At 39.9% G+C, this 25,582-nt stretch overlaps 1 protein-coding gene across 6 annotated transcripts; it reads right to left on the minus strand.

Annotated features, from left to right (window-relative positions):
* Nucleotides 1-2,410: 2,410 nt before the first annotated feature.
* On the minus strand, nt 2,411-24,476 carry susd1 (sushi domain containing 1). Of its 6 annotated transcripts, XR_005004896.1 has the most exons (18): nt 24,190-24,476; nt 22,361-22,501; nt 22,073-22,228; nt 20,910-21,062; nt 20,261-20,440; nt 19,453-19,632; nt 18,335-18,514; nt 17,436-17,615; nt 16,898-17,077; nt 15,930-16,109; nt 13,591-13,767; nt 12,304-12,398; nt 11,611-11,797; nt 11,044-11,076; nt 9,208-9,301; nt 3,524-3,563; nt 3,106-3,199; nt 2,411-2,724 (listed from the first exon to the last, which is right to left on the minus strand). XR_005004896.1 is itself a non-coding variant. In XM_036525928.1 (17 exons), the coding sequence occupies exons 1-17, from the start codon at nt 24,269-24,271 to the stop codon at nt 3,173-3,175; spliced, it is 2,265 nt and encodes a 754-aa protein (XP_036381821.1). In that variant the 5' UTR covers nt 24,272-24,476; the 3' UTR covers nt 2,896-3,172. The 6 variants fall into 6 exon arrangements, 5 of the variants coding, with proteins under 5 accessions (XP_036381821.1, XP_036381818.1, XP_036381820.1 ...); XM_036525928.1 differs by lacking the exon at nt 2,411-2,724 and having other exon boundaries at nt 2,896-3,199; XM_036525925.1 differs by lacking the exons at nt 2,411-2,724; nt 3,106-3,199; nt 3,524-3,563 and adding an exon at nt 3,796-4,782.
* Between the last annotated feature and the right edge of the window lie 1,106 nt (nt 24,477-25,582).

Below are 25,582 nucleotides of genomic sequence, written 5' to 3' on the forward strand. Positions count from 1 at the left end.
TTACTTACGTACGACTTGTTCCAAGTCACAAGTCTTGTAGATATTTTGTGTAAGCTGTATGAAACCTTTTTATTTATTTTAATAAATGTTCTTCTGAGGGAGGAGAGCAAAAGAGAAAGCGTGCACTCTTCTGTGTAGATGCGCATGTAAGTGTGCAAGACAGAGAAAGATATAGAGAAAAAGATAAGCAATATCCTCAGCTATGACAGCATTACATTTGGAATGAGGCCAGGATAAGTTTGCTATGGTACATTCATACAGACAGAGGCTACACAACATAGACAGCAATATAGAAACAACTGAGAGCAGGAGTTAGGCCTCAGTGGTCACTATTCAGCTTGCAGAGTAACTACAGTACAGCCGCAGCTCATTCAGCCGTTTTTGCAGCAACACTGTAGCTGGACACACCTTCTTCCTATCTTCCATACATCTACATTTTACATTTCCTGTACCTGCTACCTGTTAAAAACAGTTGAGAAATTCTGGAATTTTTTGGGTTCAACAAAAATAGAAATTAAAAGATACCTGAAGTTTTGCGTCATATGAAGATTACTGTCCATTGGGCTTTATCACTGAATAAGGAACCTCTGAAATAGAAAACGGAAAGCACATTCCTATGTCCAAGGCTTTAATAATTCTATCAATATGCAAGGACGAAGAATGTTTTTGAATGAAGCTTGAGATTTTACCTTTCAGAAAGTTTCACACTCTGTACAAATAATTCCATAATCACCTATCACTGCATTTGTTATTTTACAAGTGCAGTTGTAGATTTATACTGTAAATCATTTTGATTTTATCATCAGCATCAAGCCTTTGGAAAGCAGACAGTGTGGAGAAACAGTGATGAAAACAGATGTGCAGTTACCCCCCTTCAGGCCAGCGGAGTTACTGCAGCTGCTCTCTCTCCTCACACAAGTCCAACAATCAAAATGATTCTGCCGTCTCCTGCTTACTTCCATTTGTGCAAGGTTTATATGAATCTGCGTAAAACTTCGAACCCATTCTTCTGTTTTTTTCAGCATCATGAAATGTATTTGTAATGTGGAATTGTTTTGTTTCCTTTTGTTTTCTTAATTAATTTGCAGAGCAAATTGTGCAGAATGTGTCTGGAAAATGTCATTTGTAAAATGATTTCATGCTCCTAAGAAATGTCACATATAAAGCAAAAGACAAAAAAGCAAGCCAGAAAGTCAGATAACATGCCTCTTGGCTACAAAATCAGGTCTTTTCCATATTTAGTTCAGACCTCAGTAAAAAAAAAAAGTAAAGTGACAGCAGTATGTCATTTTTAAATGCCAAATGGCAGATTTTTCCCCTTTAAGGACAAACTTACTGCACACCCTGTGGTGCATTCTGGGAACACCAGGACCAAACTGGACATTCCTCAATGATTCTCGGGATGTTTGCCAACCAGTACCCAAATCTGCTTTGTGGAAGACAAATCTAAAAGTTTTCAAACTACAAGACACTCTTTGTGACAGAAAAAGTAATAAGTAATACATTGCTGTATGTTATCTTGCTAATTTGTTCCTATAAATCCTTAGTAATGATGATTAGAGTTCATCTTAATTAAGCTTCATTTGTTTTTCCTTTAATTATCATAGGACCTAAAAAATAATTGTTTGATTGAGGAAGAGACCCCACCTTTGTTTAAGGAGCTGATATTGAAAAAATAAGCAGAGGCAGCACATTTATGTTAGTCTTGTCATAGTTAGTAACATGACTTCAGCCACATATTTCAATGAGAAAAGATTCTCATCAGGTAACTGTCAATAGATGTAATATCCTGTTCAGCATTCAGTTAACTACTTACTTAAACCACTTCATGTTTAATGCCTCCTCTCCTTCTCCTACTGTTGTCTTAATTTCTTCTTTGATTATAAAATGGCTAGACCTAAAAACCAGTGGTGGCTTTAGTATATCCTGATATACAATAACGCTTCATCTATGTTTAGTTGGTTGCATGATTTCTTGTTGGTTGGCTTCAGGTTGATTTAGACAATTTTGGTTGCATTATAATGTAATATTGTATTATTTATGACTGAGCCTGTTGTTGCAAATATGTGCTGCTTCATCCCAGTATTGTTTTTGTTGATGTAGTTATTATGTGTGAATTTTTGAACAAAAAATGTTTCCTTGTATGATGAAGCCTGTTTATATGAGCATTTGGCAAGCAGTTTATTTTTTGATCAGAGTGGCTCTCTAAGAATTGGAGATGCTACATTAAAAAGAACTTTGGGGGGCAATAAAGAACAGAATGTATGTTGTAGTTGTAAATATTTATGGACAATGTATTGTGACGTAGAGCTTCAGCAGGCAATTTTCAGAACTAAAGTTAGGGTCCACACCAATATAGCCAAGAGAAACACATTTTGACCCTTTAGCTTTGTAAAATCCAGTAGTTTTTAATTTTAATTAATATTGTTCTCATTGTGAAATGAACATTTTGCCTTTTTTGTTACTGTACTTAAACAGCCCCAGATAAACACAGACAGGGGTAACAACTACATAAATATCAATGTTTCTTTGCAACATGTTACAGCACATGATTTAAAATGTTATCAGCAAAACATGAAACGATGATACAAAAATCAGCTTTGTTTTATTCTAAAACATACAGATAATACAGCACAAGGAATGGGAGAGTTGTAATTCCTCTTCGGTTAAAACAAACAGTAAAGTCAGCCATCAGGAAGTCTGTTTCATTTCTTCTTACAGTACCTAAGGGAGATATAACACCAAGCAGTTATTACACAGAATGACATTTATACTCCCAAGGAAACTGAGTTGACTTTAGCCAAGTGGTGGATTGCTATATCACATGAAGCAATATCAGCAACTTTCAAACTTAATGTTCCATGAAGAAATAATAACACTTTAAAATGCCTCATATTTGTTACCCAGAGTTAAGGACAAAGTACAGTGAAATAATATTGAATGGTTTTAATTTCACAGGGTGCTTAGAATCCATAGAAGACAATCCAGTTCTACAGCTGAACTATGTATTAATACATACTCGACATCACATGCAAACATAACTGAAATAAGATGAAACTATTAATTCAAAAGCTCATGACCATTTCTGACAGGGAAAAAAATTACCAGACACAGGATTGTCCCAAAAACGCAGCAAAAGCAACCAGTCCAATGAATCCTCCAGCAATAAGTGTCACAGACTGTATAATGTAGGATGTCCCTGCAAGGGAGAATGACTCCTATTGCCATGTATGACTCATATTGCTCCATTACCCTGAGCTGTCTTAAGATGCGGCATGGTAAGAAATAAAAAGGCTGTGCTCTGTCAGCTTAGGATCTCTGTATTACACAGGAATGCACATATTTCAAAGTAGTGATTCTGTTCTTCCAGTCCATTTGTTCAAAACACTAGCTCTACATTCTCTTTCATTTCTGAGCGAAATGATTCTGTTATACACTCAAACTGTTGAAAACTTGTGTGAGTACATTAATGAAAAGGTAAAGGCAATTCGATATTGTCTTAAGAAGCAAATGACTCTGTTACCTCTTGCCTTTGCCCACGTGACACAAGATTGCTTCCTGACCTGCAAAAAATATGAAGGCAAAACCACAGACAAAAAACAGCTAAATGTCACAAGAGATACTTAGAAAGTCTAATGCCTTGACATTCATTAAATATGCAAAATATTCCAAATACATACAACCCAAGATCATTACCTAAAGCGAATACATAAATTTAAAACATGAAATAGTAAACATTAAACCATGCAGAGCCTTTTATTGACACATTTATTAGAACAATCCCTCTGAAATCTATTCATAAAACAGGAGGTCTCTGAATAAAATATTTTCTTTCTGCAACTTGGCTGGAGTTAAATCAAAATGTTGGCCAAACACTGTTAATTCGGTACTTACTGAATCATCTGATGGAATTGTTCTTGGCATTTTTTGTTAGAGTGAGTCCAAAAATGAGCCCATAATTCCTTGTGAGCTTTCAACTAAACCACACAGACTGATGGATTCCAACATTCACATTACGTAACAAGTCAGATTAGTTACAGACAAGAGGCATAGCTGGGGTGGGGTGGGGCATCATATCAGGCAGACTGTCAGAGGCAGGTGCAGAAATTCAAGGAAACTGAGCTGACCAGTGCAATAATTCAATTTACTAAACAAGCAGAAACAAGATGGCAAAGGAAAGGGTGACAACAGAAAATTGTCCGGTGTATAACAAAAACCTACCACCAAGCTCTTTGGTAGGTATTTAAATGTCACAATAACTGTGCAACCCACTCTGCTTGTCCTAGGTTCCCTTAGGTTTAAAGCACACAAGTATTCAGTTTAAGTCATGTCTGGATAATGCAGGTCTTGCCCTTGCCAAATGACTCCTGGCTCCTGGATTTTTAATGGAGTATGTCTGTCCTTGACCATGTCACTCTCTCTGTCACACAAGGAGTAGTGATGTTGCATTCAGTACTGATATTGCATTCAATACAAAGCTGCAGCATCTCTTAACATGTTTCCCCAGACTAGATAACCACCTTTACCTTTCCCCACTGATTGACAACACGTAGTATGATGTAGTAGTCTTTGCCAGGCTCCAGAGGGGCATTATAGTAGCCACCGTAATAGCTCTGGTCCCCCACAGTGAAGCTCAGCTCACTCCCTATCTCCTCCACCCGCATCTGTGCTGCCACATACAACCCATGTGCCTCTCCCAGGCCGTGGAAGTGCGGAGTGCTGGGAGATCTGCAGTCAAACTCCATGGTTCCCTCCAGGGGCACCACGAACACCTGGTACACACTGTAAGCACACACAAAAAAATCTTTTTTGCAGGTAATTTTCTACACCTACTGTACATTGGAAAAATATACCTGCATTTCATTTCTTAAGAAGTTAAGAAATACTTGTTTTTCTACAAACTTGTAATTTGATTTCAGTCTTGTGCTTTTTTAAGAAAAATTCATTAAAAAAAACAGGAGAAAAATGTTTTTGAGATGGGGCGGTCACAGAAGAAACATAACTCAAGAAATTCTAAAAGATAATTGTTGAATTAGATTTCCTTTTAATTAGATGAGCATCTCTGTCATCATTGGAGAGGGATGCTGCCTGTGACCAAAAAGTGTGCAGCTGTTTGACCTTCACTGTTTGATTGCAGTTACTTCAGGCTTCTGCTGCTGCCATGCCACCCTGGATCACCTTCTTGGAAATGATGTGGAACAGAATCACAACTGACTGCAGATTGTTTCTGTTTCTGAGGTGTGGCAGGGTGGTGGTGTGGCTGGGTCAGGGGTAGGGGTGTGGGCACTCAGCACGTGTGTGTGATTGAAAGCAGCTCTCAGGGCTGGGGGTTTGGATGGTGGGTGGGTGAGTAGTGACAGTGGGATAGTGGGGTGGGGAGGTTGAGAGGGATTGGCACGCGTCTCCTGCAGCCACTGACAGGTGACACAGTCATCTGGAATTTGTTCATTGTCACGCGTCATTCTGCAGGGACCGCTGCAGCATAAAACAGTGACCCTCACAGCCTCCTTCTTCATGCTCTTTTATTCATAATTACCTGTTGTGGTACTACTCTGTGGTACTACTCTGTGCAACCTCCAGGAGACGCATTGAATCCTATATACAGTATTATGTTAGTATGGATCTGTTAGGAGACAGTTTTGTGGAACGGCATGGCATTTGATCCGGAGACACGCGATGTGTGTTTGAATTCAAATGCTGGAGACAAGTGATGTGTATTCGAATACAAAGCGATGCCGCTACATCCGACTGGAGCCAAACGGCGCCTCTTGTGAACCCCATGGAGCCAATTAGGTTACAGGGCTCAGGAAAAACCCAATTAGAGAGGAAGCTGTTTGGCTATGCACAGCTCCACAAAACCAATCAGAAACAGCACCCCTGCTGGTCATCATAACTCACATGTAAATGTAACTGTATAAAAAAAGAACAAAATGTTATACTAGTTGAACTTCTGCTGTTCCCACGGCTGTGCAAATAAATCTTCCTGTCTTTTTTACGAACATTGAATCTGCTTCTCTGTCATAATGAAACACGTTTTAGTGTTTGGGACTTTTACTAACAGATCTAAAAACCATGCTTGCTTTATTTGTTCTTTATTGTTTATTTGTTCTACCATCCATCTCTTCACACCACAATTTAGGGTTAGGGATAGGGTTAGCTTCCTCAGCCTCTTGCAAATTTGCTACAAACTGAAGAACTAGGAAATGGTTAGTATTAGTAAATATTAGTAAATAGTTTCTGTCTGTCTATTCCTGATGATGTTACCCCTCTTTAAAATCAAAACAATGACTACAGCTATAATGTACATATATAGTGTACTGCAGTGAGACGTGTTTGCCATTTTTCATCAACAATTGGAATGAAGATCGCACCTTTTGTTAATGATCTAAATGTTGTTTGTCAAAATTTTAAATTGTTAGTGTAATGAAACAGACTGGGAACCAAGTGCCGTTAAGGGGCTTTAATAACAGAATCCAAAAACATGGTCAGCAACAAAACAGGTTGGCAACGGGAAGCAGCAGTACACCAATCCAAATCCAAAAACACAAGCAAGGTCCAAAGAACAGGCAAAGGGTCAAAACACAGGATCACATGTGAGAACAGCAGAGAGCAGGCTTGATAGAGTCACAGGAACAATACCTCACAACGAGGAAACTGAACTGAGTCCTTAAATAGCCAGGGCTTGATTGAGGAATGGTTACAGGTGTGCTTGATGAGTGGGCGTGGTTGAGCTAGGCTGAACTGGGCGTGGCTGGTCTGGCTGAGCGGGTTGAACTGGGCGTGGCTGAGCTGGCAGGTGTGACAGTTAGGCTCTGAACTCATCCTAACAGAGCATGTGACGAATATTTCACATGAAATGTTTCAATTATCCTAATGTTATTATCCCACTTAGCCATCAGGCACTTTCCTGTCTGGATTTTGACAAACAGGTCCAATTTAAAAACTGGAATTGAGAGGGAGTCTCTGGATTATTGTGAGAGTCCATGACTAAAAGCAGCCTTCAGTTTAAAATCAATTAGCTATATATATTCAGTAGGCTCGTTGGTGATGGTCAAAGAGCTTGTGTAGACTCTTAATGGCTGAAGCATTTTTGTTATGTATTATAGTGCAAACACAAGTTTTCCAGTAATAATATCTTAAAATCAATACTAAAACTAATATAATCTGAAAGCCAATGTAGAACTTGAAACAGTGGGAGTAAGATATCCTCTCTATTTTACCGGCAGTGTGGCATAGTGGTTAAGGAGCAGGACTCGTAACTTAAAGGTTGCAGGTTCGATCCCTGCTGGGACACTGCTGCTGTACCCTTGGGCAAGGTACTTAACCCATGATTGCCTCAGTAAATATATCCAGCTGTATAAATGGATAACATTGTACAGAACTGTAACCTATGTAAGTCACTTTGGATAAAAGTGTCTGCTAAATGAATAAATGTAAATGTATTTTTTGTGACCTAGCTTCTGCATTTTGTTCTTTTACCAATTATGTAATTATGCAATTTGGAACACCAAAATACAAGGAGTTACAGTTCTTCAATGGTGATATGATAAAAGCCTCATTGCAGATGACATCTCCAAGTGAGAGCAAATATCAATAAAGGTACCAGAATAGAGTCTTGAGGAGATGCCACAAGTAAATGCTTCTTTTCCTGGGTAAAAAGTGCAGAAGAAACTGTTCAACCTGTTAACTAGAATTCAAACCATCTTAGCAATGTGTCAGGTAGTTCTTATCATATTTTAAAGCTGCTGCAGTAGAATGTTGTGGTCTGCTGGATGCAAAGCAGCACTGAGGTCTAACAGAACCAGCATCCCAGCATCTGCACTTAACTACAAGTTGGCTCCTGATTATTTTGTTGACCTTTTAACCCCTTACATAATTGACCACCCACTTAAGATTTTCTGATAAAGCCCTTCTAACTGTTCATGAGTCCTAAAAATCTAAAAAGTAAAGGAGAAGTTAAGAAGCTTGTTTTTACAAAGTTTTAAGTGTTATCTTTTTCAGTGTGTTTTATTCAATTACTGTTGCTGTTGCTTTTAATTTTATAAAGCACTTTAAGAAGCACATGTATTAAAGCTGCTTTAGAAATAATTTTTCATTGTATTAGTATATTGGCTGATGCATCCAAAGTGATACTTCAGTCTAATTATGAGAGACAGAGTGGATTATTTCTGATTGTTTTGTGTATATGGAAGAATGTATTGCTTTAATCTGCTGAATTGCCATGGAATGTACTGTTCAGTCTTTGCACACATGCATTGCAAAATGTTCCCAATGCCAGAGTTTGGCCTTTGTTACGATATAGGTGATATATCCTATATACCCAAACGGTCACAGAGGGGGATATGGCAGCAGGCTTTCCAACTTTCATTAACCTCTAATATTTCCAGTATTTCTAGTATTTGGTGAAGCTAAACAGATAACAATCAATATAATGACCATCATACCAGATAGTTAATATTCCTGGTGGCAATGAAATTCTGTGGACAAGGAAAACGACCAGGGCTGAAGAGGTCTCCACTTGCGCACAGGTCGCAATTTAAAAGTACATTTTGAAATCTTTATTTCGCCCAGAGTATTTCATAGACAATGTAAGCAAATGTCACATAAAAGAAATTAAATGACCTTAAACTCTACCCACTTATGAAGATGAAGCAATCTTTATAAACATGAAAAATATTTTCCTCCATGTTTTTAGTTGGCATGAATATTTATGTAATTTTTAAGGGCCCTTCATAAGCTTTGCCCATCGGGCCTTTTTCCTGAGCTTCACATTGGTCAGTATTGGTATGCATGAGGATGTCTATGTGTGTGACTCTGCTTATGTATTAAGTTAAGGGTAACTGGCTAAACGTTTTGATTGCTCACACCTCCTAATTAAGAAGACCAAATGAGTATAAGTGAGCACAGTTTGTGAATGGGGAGAGGGCAGAGACCGAGCAGGGAGGTTATTTGCGTTTAGGCCTGGATTTAATCTTTTTAAATCCCCTTTCACTTCTTCTTTACTTGTGATTTACTTATTGTAACTTCTCATATGTATCTGGAGGTAACTCATCCTTTCTGTCATATATCTCTGTTCTGGGTTGTTTTTAAGGAATATTTTTGTGATGAAGTGTTGGTCACCTTCATCATACTGCCTTAATAGAAATAAATAATAATCAAAGCATTTCAGCAACTGTTCTCACAAGTAGAAGGGAGTTGTATCATTACCTTATAGGGTCCAAGGTGTTGATGGATCTCCGGAGCCAAAGAGATGGCAGGGGCGTCTCTACATCTCTGAACACAACCTCTGGCACTTGTGGCACTAAGGAACAATAAAGACATATTATACTGTTCATGGTTCTTCAAGCTTAACGATTTTGAGAAACACAAATTGCTATTATTAGATATGGTTACTTATTTCAAAAAGCACATTGCAGACTATTTAACACATGTGAGGAAATTGAATCCTCTTCGATTCTAGTTTGGAACAGGAAGTTCTGTTTTTCCTTTTCAGTCGCAGCTTGTCCATGATTTCAGTCATCTTGTTGTGGCTGCTGGTCAGCTGATCTCAGCCTACTCCAATAAAACCTTATTACTGCATTGTGTGGTGACCCTGTTTAACCTCGGTTGTATTGGAGAGCCTTATCCTGAGACCATTTGGCTCATTATGCTGTTAATGAACTGAAACGGATGAAATGGCCATTTCCCTTGTGAATCCCATCTTGTCGACTGTCGACTTTGTCTTTCCACCAAAGACTGTTGTGTTCCCTCTACAGCGGTTATATGTAATTTCAGCCTTGTCCTTGTTTCAGCCTTGGCTCTTACTCACTGAATGTACACTGGGTCAGCAGGTCTCACATAGATTGCATTCAATCATTTTGGTGAATGAAACTGAATATTTGTTTCAGGTCCAAATATGGATTCTTGCTTATGTTACGGGTATGCCACATGACGTCAGGAAAAGGGTGCACGGAAGTAAAGGTTAGGGGTCACATGACGTCAGGGTCACGGGGGCACGAACTTGTGCACCTCGGGTAATTTAAACGTCTATGGCGGCAAGCACAGTCGGGGGGAATTTGAGTGAGTACCAGAGTACTATATTGTGCGAATTTAGTTGTTGTCTCACTTCGTGTTTAAAAGCAGCTTTATGTGTAAAGTTCGTGAGACGGTGGTGCATTTTTTTGTCGAGTTTATTTTCTAGTTTTGTTTTGGTTGTTTTGGATAGGACGGTGGAGCCGGTCCGACGGTCTATTGCAGACTGGCCGGTCCCCACCGTTTTATTTCATTCTTTTGCGCACCGATCTCCAGATCCATACTTTTCTTTACTCCACATTACTTTCTTCCCTCTCTCAAACCACTCTTTCTAAAACTCCAGTGCACTGCTATCTCTCCAACTATCTGTTCTCCAATCTGTATAAATACTGTTCAACCCGTTCAACTGCGAAGCACTCGCCGCTGCGTCTTCTGCCCGGCTGGACCAAACTCGGAAGAGTGAGTAGCCGGGGTGTTGTATTATTATGTGCGGAGTATTTGTCCTGCCAACTGCCCTGTGACTGCCTGTATTCACCTTTGGTAGGAGTCTGGCCGTAACACTTATCACAAGAAAACCATTTTCAAATTCAGATTTGTTTTTCAAACCTTTCAAACCTTTGCTAACAGCATTGCCAACACACACCTCTTCTACTCATAGCTATAGTGGAGGTTATGTGATCACCCCTTCATAGCTCTCTGACTGGGATCAGAATAGCTGAAAAGGCAAATGAATTTTGATGGAAATGACCCATGACCCAAGAGTGCCAATGAAGTATTGATGCGTGAATACGGATACAGACATCTTTTGTATAAGTCTGATATATAAACTTAAACAGTGGTGTATACTTCTGCATGACAAGACTGATATCTGTCAGAGGCAGAGAAAATATTTTACAAGGTGTAAAAATAAGTTAATGTCTTAAAATTACTTATGTAATTTCACCCTAACCTTACAAAACACAATGTCCTTGTTTTAGGACCAAAGGTTAACATGACATGACGTGTTATTTTGTAATTTAATGCTTTAATGACCTTGCCAGAAGTCAAAACATCTGCAGTTTCTTTCTGGAAAAAAAGAGAGTGAAGGCCTTATGCAAAAAAGGTAATGCCAGTTGAAATCTTAGGCTGAACTGATCGCAAGGTACTCTCCACATGTATTCTTTATAGTGCTTTACTGCTGAATGTCGCTGGAGCAACACTCCTAACATACACTGTTTTTAGAAGACATTAAGCAAACACATTACACTTACCACAAACAAAGATGTGAATACTTTCCCGACATTTAAAAGAGATGTGAATTGTTCATAAACAACTTGCAAACCAATTGACTTATATGGCTCACTCTCTGAAATTGTTTCATTGCTTTTTGCTGCTTACACTGATACTCTGCCATATACAGAGGAATCCCAACATGGTATGGCTGTTGTGGTATCACAAAATGTACAATAGTCATTTAAGACTATTTTTGTTACAAATTCGCTCATTCTAAATAATGGTGGAATGCTGTTTATAGTGGCTTCTTAGGTCATATTTCAGTGAATCCTTCCTTGACTTGTTATTTTAAAGGAAGTGACAGTGAACAGTGAGCAGCATTTGTACCTTGGATGCTAGTGTTGGCTATGATGATTGAGGAGAACCTGGCAGACTGTGCAGTGATGTTAATAGTGTAGTTTGTTCCAGGCAGTAGGTTCAAACAGAGTTCAGGCCAGTCAGCTGTTGAGCTGAAGACCCTCTTCCTCTTGTCCTGGAACATCCTCTGATATTCTCTGGATCCCACAAACTGGACCTGCATTACATAGGAGGGATCAGCCTTATGCAAAAATGCATTTCAGAAGATGAGCTTGCAAATACCCGATGACAGCATTTTAATCTCAAATAACAGTGTGCTCCTGAGTTCTGGGGGTACATACTTACTTACGCACGTCTGGCTCAGTTTTTAATCATAAAGGTACCTGATAAAGTGCGATAGCCTGATTACTGCAGTACCAAAGAAGATTCCACTCTGGTTCTGATGGAAATCACATGATCTTTCTCCTCAAGAGGCCATAGAGGAACAGCCAGAATGATAGTGGGGACTGCCCTCTAAAACTTGCCAAAGCAATTTCAGTGACAATACATGGACACAGGTACACAACTCTTACACTTGGGGAGGGCTGTGTTAGCTTCAGGTACAACATAGTATTGGTAATTGATAACAAATGTGTAAATAATAGCAAATACAGTAGGTATCACAAACAGTAAAGCAGACCATTGGAACTGCACCACAATATTCAGACACAAATACATAAATACCATGTAATCCTCCTTGTCCCCATCATATATTTCTGCTTTCCATCGCAGACATTTTTCATTAAAAACCACTGGCTTGCTGATCGCCGGCTTGATTTCTATTATTGACAGGAAATAAGAAAAGGTATGATCTTGGGGCAGAGCATCTGAATGTACTCATTAATGACAGGGGTAGAGAAAAAATACCCAGAATGCAATGGTCTTGGTAGAAATCATTATTTCAGCATTAACAGTCAAATATGACGCCTGTTAATCTGTGATGGAGCACGCAAGAGAAATTCTTGTTACCTATTGCCTAATGCAAATATTTTAGCTCCGACTGCAATTTGGAACATGTAGTTAGCTCAATTCCTTTTGCAAGAAAGCAGTTTTTTCCTCTTAGCAGAATGTGAAATGGGATGCTCCCTCATGGGTGCACAGGGCACACTCTGGCTTCAGGCTGAGACCCATTGTTGTGGAGGCAAAATCACTACTTCTGTAATAAATATCAAAATAACCACTTCTGGAACTGCTTATATGAACAGATGGACAGCCTGGGGCTTCTTGCAATCAATCTTGCAAAATCGCTTTGGTCTCATTTCCTATTGATTCCATGTAGGCTGCAGGGTTTCCGTTAAATTAAAAACTTGTCAAAATGGCTGGTAATAATGCTCATACAAAATGTAGCTATAATGAAGGCTATCGAATTAAGACGGTGCTGCAAAGTTTTCTGGAGGAGGAGAGAGTGAAGCGGCTTATGCGCATTGCAAGATGCAGACACATTGGACATGTTTGATTTCAAGTTGGCAGCAGAGGACTTTGCCGCAATGAAAAAAAGGAGAATATAAAATGTCACCTGGTAGCCTATAGGCTACATTTGATGCCATGTAGGCCTAGCCTTTTTTTAAACAGGCTACAGATGTTACAGGTTACAGATGTTTCGTAATAACCTACATCTTAGCAGCTAATGTTGAGGTTTTGCTCAATCATTACTGTTTGTTTTGCTTAATCGTTACTGTTCATTAAATAGACAAACTGATTTGAGGGGGTTGTCATTCTTTAGTCAACCATCAACCATCAACATTCTTTTGGTGTACATTCTATTTGTGTTTGTAACATAGACTGTTATTGAAACGTAACCGGTAAGTTTCAAATTTGTCCAGTAAAATAAATTCTTCCTGGACACCAGACCAGCAAGAAAAAATCCTAGCGGAAACCCTGGTACGGTGGTACACGTTTTTGGGGTCGTTTCAACATAAACCCTCTGAATGAGTTGGGGGGAGAAACAGAGAACAGCTAGGGGTGCGTTACCTCTGCAGAGCATCGTGGCCACCAGCCAGTCCCCAGTGTCCATGCAGACAGACAGGCCTGTCCCCCTACGGCTTCGGTACCCGCTGCGACAGCGATGGAGAGCCACGCTCCCCGCCACGCTGCCATTCTGCCATGCCACATCAGTGTGAGGCAGTGAAGGGACAGGACCACAGTTTGCTGGAGAGGAGGGGAGCATGCCATAAGTGCTCTTAGGGTCAAAAAAGACTTTTTTGTTAAACTACTTCTGAAACATATGGCTCACTGGAGCAGCAATCAGGACTCAATCACAGGAGGAATGATTTATCATAATAGTTCCACTGTGAATATATTAGCTTTAACTGAACATAAGAGACATAAACACAAACACAAACACAAACACAAACACACATACACATTCAGGTACGTAAATGCACATGTGCACGCATGCACACACAGACGCACACGCGCGCGTACACACACAGAAGCTGAAGCTTTCCACCTCAAATGTGTCTTGAGTTAGGCTCAAGAATTTTGTGTCTGTGAGGTTAGCAATACTAAATCATTGTCTTCTCTGTGCTGTCACAGAGAGGCATAAAAATGTGCAGTGCTAAGTGGCATTGCTCATCCCTTTAAGATGTTGCTGTCATTCCCCCAGAATCTTATTCGTTTGTGGTGTCTTCTACCAAAGCAATGAAATAAGCCTCAAGAAAATGCAGGCAAACCAAAGATTTTCACTGAACACATGCACTCTGTGCATGTGTATTATTGAAAGTCTGACCAGACTATTTTCTTAGTCTCTTGCTCTAGGATGCAGAAATCAATGAGCTGTACTATACTTAGAGTCAAACCTTATTAGGTCAGCTGGCCCCTGTGTTTTTAATCTTTGTTCCCATTTGTGCCTGGGAGCATTATAGATCTGATAAAAGCAGCTTGTTCCAGTCCTCTTTAATCCTGGATTAGGCCTTCACTCTCTTCCTGTGAGCTGTTTCTGCCGCTGTGCTGTTTCACTGACTGGGGGATTAATGACTTGAGTCATTCCCAAACCCTGAAAGAGTCTCATTTCACCTGAGACAGTGAGCTGGAGGTGTTCAAATCCCAGATTTTCTTTCATTTGCATTTTCAATATCATTTTTATCCGCATTTTATTAAATCATTCGCAAAAAAACTTCACCTATGATTAAGGTGTAGGCAGTTGACACTGACTGTTACTACAATGAAGAAAAAAGGTAATATACTGAGAGGCATTAAAATGTGACAAACAGGCCTCCTGAGTGATTCAGTTAGCAAAGGCGCTTTCATGAGCATAGGCAAAGACCCACAGCTCATTTGTCAACGGTGACCAGGAATCTGCAAAGGTGGAATACATTTGGCTTTGCTCCACTGGGGTAGCCAGCCAGGGTCCCCTCATCCTACCACCATGGGACCCTCTTGTGGCTAGTGAGGCAACTGCAAGTCACTGAGATATCACCAGTTCTAGATACAATGATTCCTCTTTCTTAGACAGGATTAATGATCAGTATATAAAAAGGGGCCATTATGACACATTCATTACTGAATCCATGATAAAATGAAAGAGTTAGGAAACCCTAGACTTTGACATTCTTGTCCTCAGCCTCCAATTTGTTTATTCTACCTTGAAGCATGAGGGGCTTTTCATTTCTAGAACTATCGCTAGTTTTCCAGGCTTTTTATGCCAATGATGTAGAGAAAAGCATGTAAATTGCAGAATCCACATTTGCACACCATGCTATATTTGATAAAATGGAATCATTATACCAAATATAGTATGGTACAATTGACTGAGAAGAGCTTTTCAGGTTTGGTAAATTGATTAAGAAATGAGACCAATTAACTGATTCTAATAGATTTTAGAGCCAAAATGATTTGTTGTGATTTTAATGCCTTCCAATACATTTTGACAATAATAATAATATTCAGAGCTCTCCAGCAATTTACAATAACTTGAACAAAAATAATCCCAGGATTCAACTCTAAGAGAAGCACTGTCAACAGCAAATGTTAAGTGCATTAAAAGCACACAGGACTTAGTTGCTACATGATCTCAGATGATTAATTTATCCACACACTTTAACTCACCTTAACCTGCCTTTATATATCCTAAAACAATTCTACGATATCTAGGACAACAGAAATATGACACATGGAATGTGATATTATACATTAGTATTATTGTTATATTTGTAGTTATAACATTGACATTGCTTCTAATTCTCATGGCAATTTCTTTCTCACTCTGCATGCTAAGAATGTGAACAGAAAGTCCCCAAATGTGACCTAGCATGGGCAAGCATTTCATGTTGCACATTCAGGCTCAGCTTCTAAATGTGGAAAGGCATTACCTCTGCATGTTACAGTAATATGTTCCCACTCTCTGGCTGATGTGCATGTGGATTGACTACCTCCTCCTTCCTGGTAATATCCATGTTTGCATGTATAGCGAACCACACTCCCCAGCCCTGTAGTACCATCCCAGTGCATGTCAGTGTTGGGGAAAGCAGTTGGGGGGCCGCAGTTGATCTCTGTCCATTAAAAACAGTATATATGACATGAGAGAACAGTGCAAACACAACTCTTCCAAACTGCTCTGCTCAGGTCTTGATAAATAGAAAAATTCTGCATCAGTGCACCCCTGACATGCAGCTACCATATTGATTTAAAATTGTAAATGCAGAATTTTCTTTTGTTGGAATCATTAAAGCAATTACTCTGAAGAAAGTAAAACTACCGCCCATAATAAATAGTAAAAGAGACCGTCCATAATACTGAAATGATTCAAAAGCACAATAGGTCAAATTACTTTCACAGTGTAGCGCAATATCCTCCCAATGTCCATTTCGTCCACAGACAGACTCATTCCTCTTGCTTGTACTGTAATATCCTTCATCACAGTGATAATACACAATGCTACCCATCTTTGCCATCTGGTCCCACAGGATTGTGGAGTGAGGTATTGAAATTGGTTCTCCGCAGTTAGTTTCTACAAATTCAAATGAGGGAGGATCATTTTATAGAGTTTTGTGTTGTGGGTTTCTTTTATGTACAATTAGTGCCATCCTACATGAATTAATACTGTATAGGAATGATTGAATGACTGAAGGTGAATATACTGAATACATTATATGAATGCATTTAATGTCTGGTTAAAATTGAAAATGTTTTCATCTTTCAGACTCTGCATTACATAAATCACTATAAATTTACATACCCAGGAAGTGGACCAATACGTCATGAAATATATAGAAAAACAAAACAAATCTATCCACTTTTCTTTTGTGCTTGAAGATGGGGAGGGACTGGCTATCAGTACCTTGACACAGTAAAGTAGCATTGTCCCAGTAACCATGCTCCATGCAAACTGAGACACTCCATCCACCCACGGCGTGAAATCCATCCTCACACTCATAATACACCACTGAGCCCACCGTGGTGCTCTTATTCCACATCATTACAGAGTGGGGGAGAGCAGGCGGCTCACCACAGTCAATCTCTAGGAGGAAAATTAGCAGGAGATTATCACCGAACCCAGGATACCATGAGAAAACATCATACAGGTATGCCAAGGCAAAATACTACATCAGGCTGACTGCAACAGCTCTCCCATACAGGGCAAAGTTTGTTGTGAAACTTCCCAAGGAGGTTTCAAAATGTGGGATTTCCCCCAGGAAATACCAAAAGTAATGTGCGTGATTCATTAATTCTTGGAGGGGGTCAAATATCTAAAATACCAGCAGTTGTTTTCAAGCTTAAATTGAGTAAGAAACATTTCTGCTGAGAAAGAAATGTATTGGTGACTGAACAACCAGGGAGATCAATGCACAACGAAAAGTAAATAATGACACAGATACCTTGACACAGTATATTAGGATGAGTCCAGTAACCTTCAGCTGTACAAATTGAAACATTCACATTTCCTGCATTGTAAAATCCAGCATCGCATTCATAATGCACCACTGTGCCCACTATAGTGCCCTTATTCCACACCATTACAGAGTGGGGGAGAGCAGGGGGGTCACCACAGTCAATCTCTAGGAGAGAAGGCAGCAAGAAATCATTACACAGACTATAGAAACCCACAGTTCTTCAGTTAGGCTCAGATGTTGTGTTTTGATAAGCCTTGGGGAAGACACAGACATCAATATCATTTTCTTTAGAAGGAATGTGCATTCCTAATAAAAAAAATTACAGTAACACAGAAGGCTGCAGGGTGCTATAACCAACCCACGCTCCCTCCCATTACTTTTACATATTACATGCATGTATAGAAACCCACACATATATATGCATATCAATCACTTTTTCACTGCATCGTTACATGCATGTTTTAAATGAGGTTGTCTTCTGGTCAGGCACAATTTCGCTTTGGTACAGTGGAGTGTTCTCTGATTCCCTCACTCACAGGGATTTCAAGAATGTGTTCCCTGTGAATGACAGGGGTCTCCAGTAAAGCAAGAATCCATCACCTTTGTGTGTTTAAAGTGATGTTCTGCCTCTGACTACCCACAGTGCACACAGACACGTTCACTCCTCTGCATGGTAAAATGCCCTCCCAGTGGGAGTCCCCATCCTCATGCTGCCATCGTATGAGAGCCGGGGGGGGGGGGGGGTTGGGGGGGGGGTACTGCATTTGGTCTCTGTGTGCAGAGTGAGCAAATCTGAAGGTGTTAGCTACCTGGAAGTGACAAAAAACTAAACAACAAAAAACTGTATAAAATGCGTAAAATAATTAATAGAGAGAATCAATTACCTTTGCACTGTAAAGTTGATTTGGTCCAGTAACCATTTCCTATGCAGAGAGAGACACTCTCTCCTCCCGCATGATAAAATCCCTCATTACAGTAATAGTACACAGTGCTGCCCAAATTTGTGCTGCCGTTCCATGCCCATCCACTGTGAGGTAGTACTGGAGGATCCCCACACTCAATCTCTGAGTTAAAGCACGACAGCAGTATGTGAGTACCAGGAATATGTCTACACTGTCAGTGGATATCTCTTCTACTCTCCTGACTTCCACCTATATTTGTGCTGGGTACTGGTTCTAATGGTTATATGTTATTATCTGCCCTTATCTTCAGATATTTTGTCAAGAATTAACACATGAAATTTAACAACATATTTCATGCAGGTGTCTATGTAACCTCAGTATGTACATTTGCTTCTCTGATCAGGCTTGTGAGAACTTATGATGAGATAAAGGTTTTGAAGTTATTTTCTATCTCTAGACAAGCTGCTGCAATTGCCCATCACTAGGCTAACAACCATCATCATTTGAACATGATGATGCTAATTTTGAAATAATAAAATAATTTCCTGAAAATTAGTGCTGTAATTGTTCTGACAATCTGAGATGTGGTCTCCAATTTTTTGCGAAGAAAATATCATTTAAAAATGCTCTCTCTGTAACGGGTGGTATCTTGCGTTGTGTTTAATATGATGTTCCGTAAGTCGGCGAGAGAGCGAGTTTCAAACCGAGGTTCTTACTGCTCGCTACCAACCCCTTACAGCCAGCGTTGTTACCAGTTGAGCTAAAGGCAAACTGCCCTTAACCTAATCGGCTACCTGCTACCCGCTACCTAAGGCTTTACGCAGGACTCACAGGAGCTAATCACTTCAGCTCTGCTACATATCTTCAGGTTGATTTAGTTATAAGACAATAATTATTCAATTATTATACATAATTGCTATTGAAAAAAGAGTCAGGCCTGGGCTTCAAGTGGTAAAACTTAAGAATACATAGGATCCTTCATCTATTGATGGTCTAGATTACCTTCTTATTCAGTAGAATGTACCACGCTTTTGTTCTCACTACCACAGTAATAAAAATGACCACTGCGAAGAGTTGTTAAAACGGAATTGCACTATTACCTTCACAAAGTATAGATGCACCGTCCCATCGGCCACTTGTGGTACAAACTGAAAAATTCCCATGTCCTGCATTATAGAATCCACCCCTGCATTCATAATACACCACTGTGCCCACTGTAGTGCCTTTATTCCACACCGTTACAGAGTTTGGGAGAGCTGGGGGCTCACCACAGTCAATCTCTAGGAAGCAAGGCAACGACATTGGAAATCTCAGATCTGGCTACCATGGAGTTTTCCCAGCAAGATCACTACAGCTCTCAGTCATTGATTTAAAAAAGAAAAAATGGTTAATGTATTGCAAGTTATCAGGGCTGATTAATATTTAGTGACAAAAACAAACTGAAAACACTGATTAAAATGAGTTCTAGAGAAAATTTCAAGCCAAAAGACTTGTTTCTTAAATACGGTCACAGCAAACCAATCACAAGACAAAGTAGTCACACAATGTCCTCTTTACAAAGACCCTTTCTTTTGACCCACTGTTTTCATTTACGTAAATATATTTAGTCTGAATTAGAGGTAATATTTTGTAATGACATGTATAGCAGATAGTTTTGTATTAAGATTTATTATATTATAATGCAAATTTACCATTCTATAGTTTTGATTGCAGTGTTTTTGTAATGGTAGTCACTGTTTGTCATTATTTTTCTTTATTTTAGCATGCATTTCAGCGTCACATGCTACTGCTTTCCTGCAAAAGTCTGGCATGTTCACTCATACATGTTCACTTATATGACAGGGTTGCAAGCTGATAACTGAATAAACAAAGGGTGAAAACAAAGAAAGAAAAAGCAAACTCCTTTACCTTCGCACACCAGACTGGGACCTTCCCACACACCTGTGGCCCCACAAACTGCTGAGTCATGCCCACTTTTCTGGAAGAATCCTTCCAGACAACCAAACTTAGCTATGCTGCCATAACGGGTTCCCTTGACAGAGAGCAGGGCAGCGTTGGGGATGGAGGGAAGCTGCCCACAATCAATGGCTAGAAACACAGAAAGCACAAGCTAAATGGCCGCTGGGTTTGCTCGCCACTACTTACAGAACAGTCAAGGAGAATGGCTGTTGCATCTTTTTTTCCAAACAGGAGTCATGGTCATTTTCAAAGTAAATACATTATTGCATTGCATTATTCATTCAGCAAACACTCTTATCCAGAACGACTTACATAGGTTTTATCCTTTTATACAGCTGGATATTTACTGAAGCAATTATGGGCTAAGTACCTTGCCCACGGATACAACAGCAGCGCTCCAACAGAGATTGGAACTAGCAACATTTCGGTTACAAGCCTTGCTCCGTACCTCTACACCCAAAACTCATTCTTTGAGGTAGAGTCAATGAGATGGGTCAGGTCTTTGAGTAAAAAAGCCAGGGGCTGTCAATCTCATGATTGATTGATTATTTATTTATTTATTTATTTTTTACATTTGGACAGTCTTTGTTATAATTACCTTTGCAGAAGGCCTTGTCCCGGTGTGGGTGGAATGGTTCTGATCCATTCTGCACTTTATATCCGACTTGGCAGAGGCAGTTAAAGTCACCCTGCACGTTCCTGCATCGGCCCCCCTCTCCACAAATACCTTGTACCCTACACTCATCAATGTCTACAATAAACAGGAAAGTGGTGTTAGCATGTTCGCGCACACACATGCATGGACATGCACGCACATGTACACTCACACACAACTAAAAATCATAGCTAGTCAAAAATGACAGAAGTATCATCTAGCTATAGAGGAGGATGAATAAGATTAGAATAAGATGAATAAGAATTAGATAGATAGATAGATAGATAGATAGACAGTGTTGTGCATAAATGCATTAAAAGCGTGTTCATTGAATGTGCTCATTTTTTCAGTGAATGGTGAACTTGAACGTATCCATTTGCAACTAAAGAACGTGAACTTGAGCTCGTTCAGGTTTGCATGAGATTTGGAATCCTTGGGTGTGTTAAAGTCAGAGGTGGACACCCCGGCTTCAGAAAGTAAAAGTCCTGCCACATATTTGTTCTAGCCATTCATTACACCAGATGAATTTAATTAGCACAACTCTTCAGCCAGGTAGAGGAGCTAATTAGTGAAATCATCTTGTTTAGTGAATGGATAGAACAAATACGTGGCAAGACTTTTACTTTCTGAAGCCGGGGTGTCCACCTCTGGTTAAAGTTACTGCTTGATTAATAAACACGGACGGCGTTATTCCATACTTGAGATGTTTTTATTAGTGCAACTCATCAGATACACAGCTCAACAGCTCACAACCAACTGCCCATATCCCGCGTAACAATCACTGAGCATGTAGACGTACACATAAAATAGTCCCTGGAGCACCTCATTTAAAAAATGGAAGAAATGAACTGGGACTGTGAACTTGTTCAAAATTCAAAATTGTGAACTTGAACAAGAACTTGTTCATTTTAATCTGTGTGAACTGAACTTTGAGGAAGCTCTTGTGAACTTACACAACACTGTAGATAGATAGGTTTCTTTGTGAGAGGGGGAAAGTCACTGACGTTTTGCCTGAAAGCTGGGCCTTTGAAGCTAGCACCTCCATCGTCCTGGAATGCAACTTTTTATGGAAGCAAACAGTAGTGTTGGTGGTGTTGTAAACATACCATTACAGTGGGTTCCATCATTGGGAATGAAAATCACCAGGTTGTTGGATGGGCTGTAGCCGCTGAGGCAGGTGCAGTAAAAGCTGCCGTAGGTGTTGTGGCAGACCGTGTGATCTCCGCAAATTTTATCAGCCCCCATCTCACACTCATCTTTGTCTGGGAAGAAATAAATCCAATTGTGTGTTTAGGAGGAAGTTCTATTTGAGGAAAAAATAAACCAATAGGTTAAGCCGAACGGCTATTATATCCAGAAATATAATAGCAGACTCAGCAAGAAGAGTGGCTCACCTAGACATTGAGTCCTGCCGTTGCCTAGGAAGCCATACATGCAGTTGCAGACCTTGCCTCCGCTCCCATCCATCTTGTCCTCACATGTGGCGTTTGCATGGCAAGAGGTGCACACATCTGGCAATTCGCCAACCACCCAAACTGCAAAAGGGAAGAGCTGGTAACTGGTATGTAAAGCCTGGTGAAAATAATTAAAATAAGCAGAACAGAAGGGCCCAAAATGCCTGCTTATCAGAGAACAGTACTTTCGTGGCATTGATATATTAGAGGCAGGACTGAGAGCACATTGTTGCTTGCTGTGTGGGTTGTTCAAGGCCAGGAATTTATAACATTGCAAGACAATGACACACTTATCATCGATGGCTGACAAAGATCAGGGAAACATCACATGGTATTCTGTATTTGTAGTCAGTCAGGTTCTACTTCATCAGAAAGTCACATCAGAGCAATCTGCATATCAGCATTTCAGCTGTGAGGAGGTGGCAACACAGTAATTATTTGCAGGCTTGAAAAGCCCAGGTGATCACCCAGAGTCTGAGTTACCTGACCAGAGTTCACTGGTGCAACAGAAGGAGAGTCAAAGCATTGTTAATACCACCCTGCTAGACTTCAGCAAGGGCTTTCAGAGCAATACCATTTTTTGTTGTGATTGACAAATCAATCAATAGGTAGGTCCAAGTATGTTGGCCTGGGGCAGGAGTGGTTAGCCACTACAGAACTCTTTGTAATGACTGATGGCAACCTGACTGCATGGTAGCAAAATGATGAAGTCCTGTGACCTATTTTGCTACCTTTCCTGAGGTGTCATCCTGATGTGACAACATTCCAGCAGGAAAACGTGAACCCTTACGCTGCTTGTGTAGCAATGGCTTTAATGCTCTTGCCCCTCAATGTTGGAATAAATTCCTCAAAACAGTCAAGACAGCTGAGCTGTTGTCCATATTCCAGTAGAGACTGAAAACTTATCTGTTCAAACTACATCTTGGTTCAACTAATCCTTCAGTCTGATCATTCATTCCATATCCTGTACTATATTTGTTAAATAGAAGTACTCCATCCTACTATTTTTGTAAGTCGCCCTGCTAAATGACTACATGTAAATGTAATGCTAGATGAGAATGTCACAGCTTTGCTGTGGATGCCCCACTTGTCAGACATTAGCCGCCTTGATCGTTTGTGGGGCGATCTGGAATAATAGTGGCCTACCAGACACCCCAGACTGAGTGTGACAGCATACTCACTCAGTCCAGCCAATGATGTTGTTCTCTTGACATGTGGGCATATCAGTTTCTATCTCTGTTTTGCTTTCTTAGTTTTTACCGGCCTTGATATTCAGGGGGCTAAATGATCTCATAGCCTGGGCCTCCTCACCTCTTTGAAGAGTGAGGGCTAAGACAAGAGTCAAAGTCAGTATTGCATATCAAAATCAGTCACAAATGATAATTTAATCACATTAATCAAATTTAATAAAAAAATTAAATAAATATTTAAAATGCTTTTTTAAAAAAATCAAAAGCACATACTAAAAGTGGTATTTTAATATTGCTGCTGGTAGAATACTTCCAAGAGAATATAATCCATAGAATGCACATGAAGCAAACCTCAATAGCTCATCTAAACTGTTGTTTTGTCAGGTTTACTTTAACTCTCTATCTGCCTGAAATTCAGAATTTCAACCATGTAAGTGACATTTTTAAATTGCATTTTTAAATCTAAAACACCATGTCCCATGATAATGTGTTTCTCCATGAATCAAAATGTATTTTAATAGTTGTGTTCTGTTTTTTTTTTTTTTCATAGCCATGATAAATGTTGTTTCAAGAGCTCACCTTTGAGCACACCGGAGGTGAGGTAAAGCAGGAAGGCCTTGGTCACGACTGCCTTTTTCGAGAACATTCGGTCCACACTCATTTCTCGCCTTGTCTACGATGTTCCTGACGGGGGTTCCTTTGTGTTATATGCATTTCACTTTATTTCCTGCTGGCAGACTCCTTCGCCCTGACCAGTTTTGATAACCAGGATTGGGAGCAGGATATTGGGGGTATCTGACTCCAGAATATGAGAGCTGACTGTTGCTCTGTTCCTCTCGAGAGCTGCTCTGGCTGTGGTGGTTTGAGGGAATGTCTGTCACGTATAGCTTTTTTTTTTTTTTGACATTTTCAGCTCCGCATCACACTTGTGAAGACCACCCTCTACACTGAGGTCATGTAAAAACACACTCGTAAAACAGCAGTGTCATGTTTAGCTAGCTGATAAGAGCTATATTTGGTGCTTAGGAAGATGTGCCTGACTTTGTGAATGCTAGCTTAATATAGTAGTGGGCACCACTTAAACATTATAGCATAGTGTTATGGACCATTAATATGTTTATATTAGTTAGTAAATAATTATTAATTATATCAATAGTAAGATGTGCTGTGAACATTAAATTGACTCATAGAAAAATTACTGTTTTTAAAAAAATATACAAGGGATAAGTAAGTAAAAGTAAGTAAAAGCTTTCAGAATCCATGCATCATCATTGAAGACAAATTGACCCAATCAGTTGATTTCAACATTCAATGGCTCCATTTCTCAGCAGAGAGACTGGATTACACTCATGGTATATGATTTATGCCTTAGGCTGGTATGCAGTTCATGGTGACAAGTGGGTGACATATTTGTTAATATGCTTTCAGGAGGAACCTGATGATGTTAAAATACATGTTATGAAACTGACTGAATTCTGAATTGGCCCTTTAGCGCTTACACCAATAGCGGCCGTTTTCATTCACGGCCCAGTTGGATTCAGCACAAGCTGAGGGAATGGTGAGCTTGTGTGGGGGCAGAAGATAAGTTTGGTTTGCCCCTATCACACAGCCCACCAGTGCCTACAGGGCGCCCCCCTATCATTTACACATAACCCCCCGCCTTAATGTCTTCAGCGCCAGGCCTGCTGTAACAGTCTGATTAAAACAGCCTTTCCCTCTTAGCCACCAGTCTGCCCTTCACTGATGCAAGATTAGGAGCAGATAACTTGCCAGAGGTCGGCATAAAAACACCCCGGAGGTGATGAGGGCCTGGCTGGTGGCATGCTAACTTATACTGTATGAATAGCCTTTAACATTGCTAGTGTCAAAGTCATGAAAAATTTTTTTACAGAGAAACTCAGGTACAATGCAATGGGAGTACAATTCCCAAATCAGAATTCAACTCCAACCCCCAATCTCTTGACCCGAGCCC

This window comes from Megalops cyprinoides, chromosome 4 (genome assembly GCF_013368585.1).
Source record: "Megalops cyprinoides isolate fMegCyp1 chromosome 4, fMegCyp1.pri, whole genome shotgun sequence".
NCBI lineage: Eukaryota > Metazoa > Chordata > Actinopteri > Elopiformes > Megalopidae > Megalops > Megalops cyprinoides.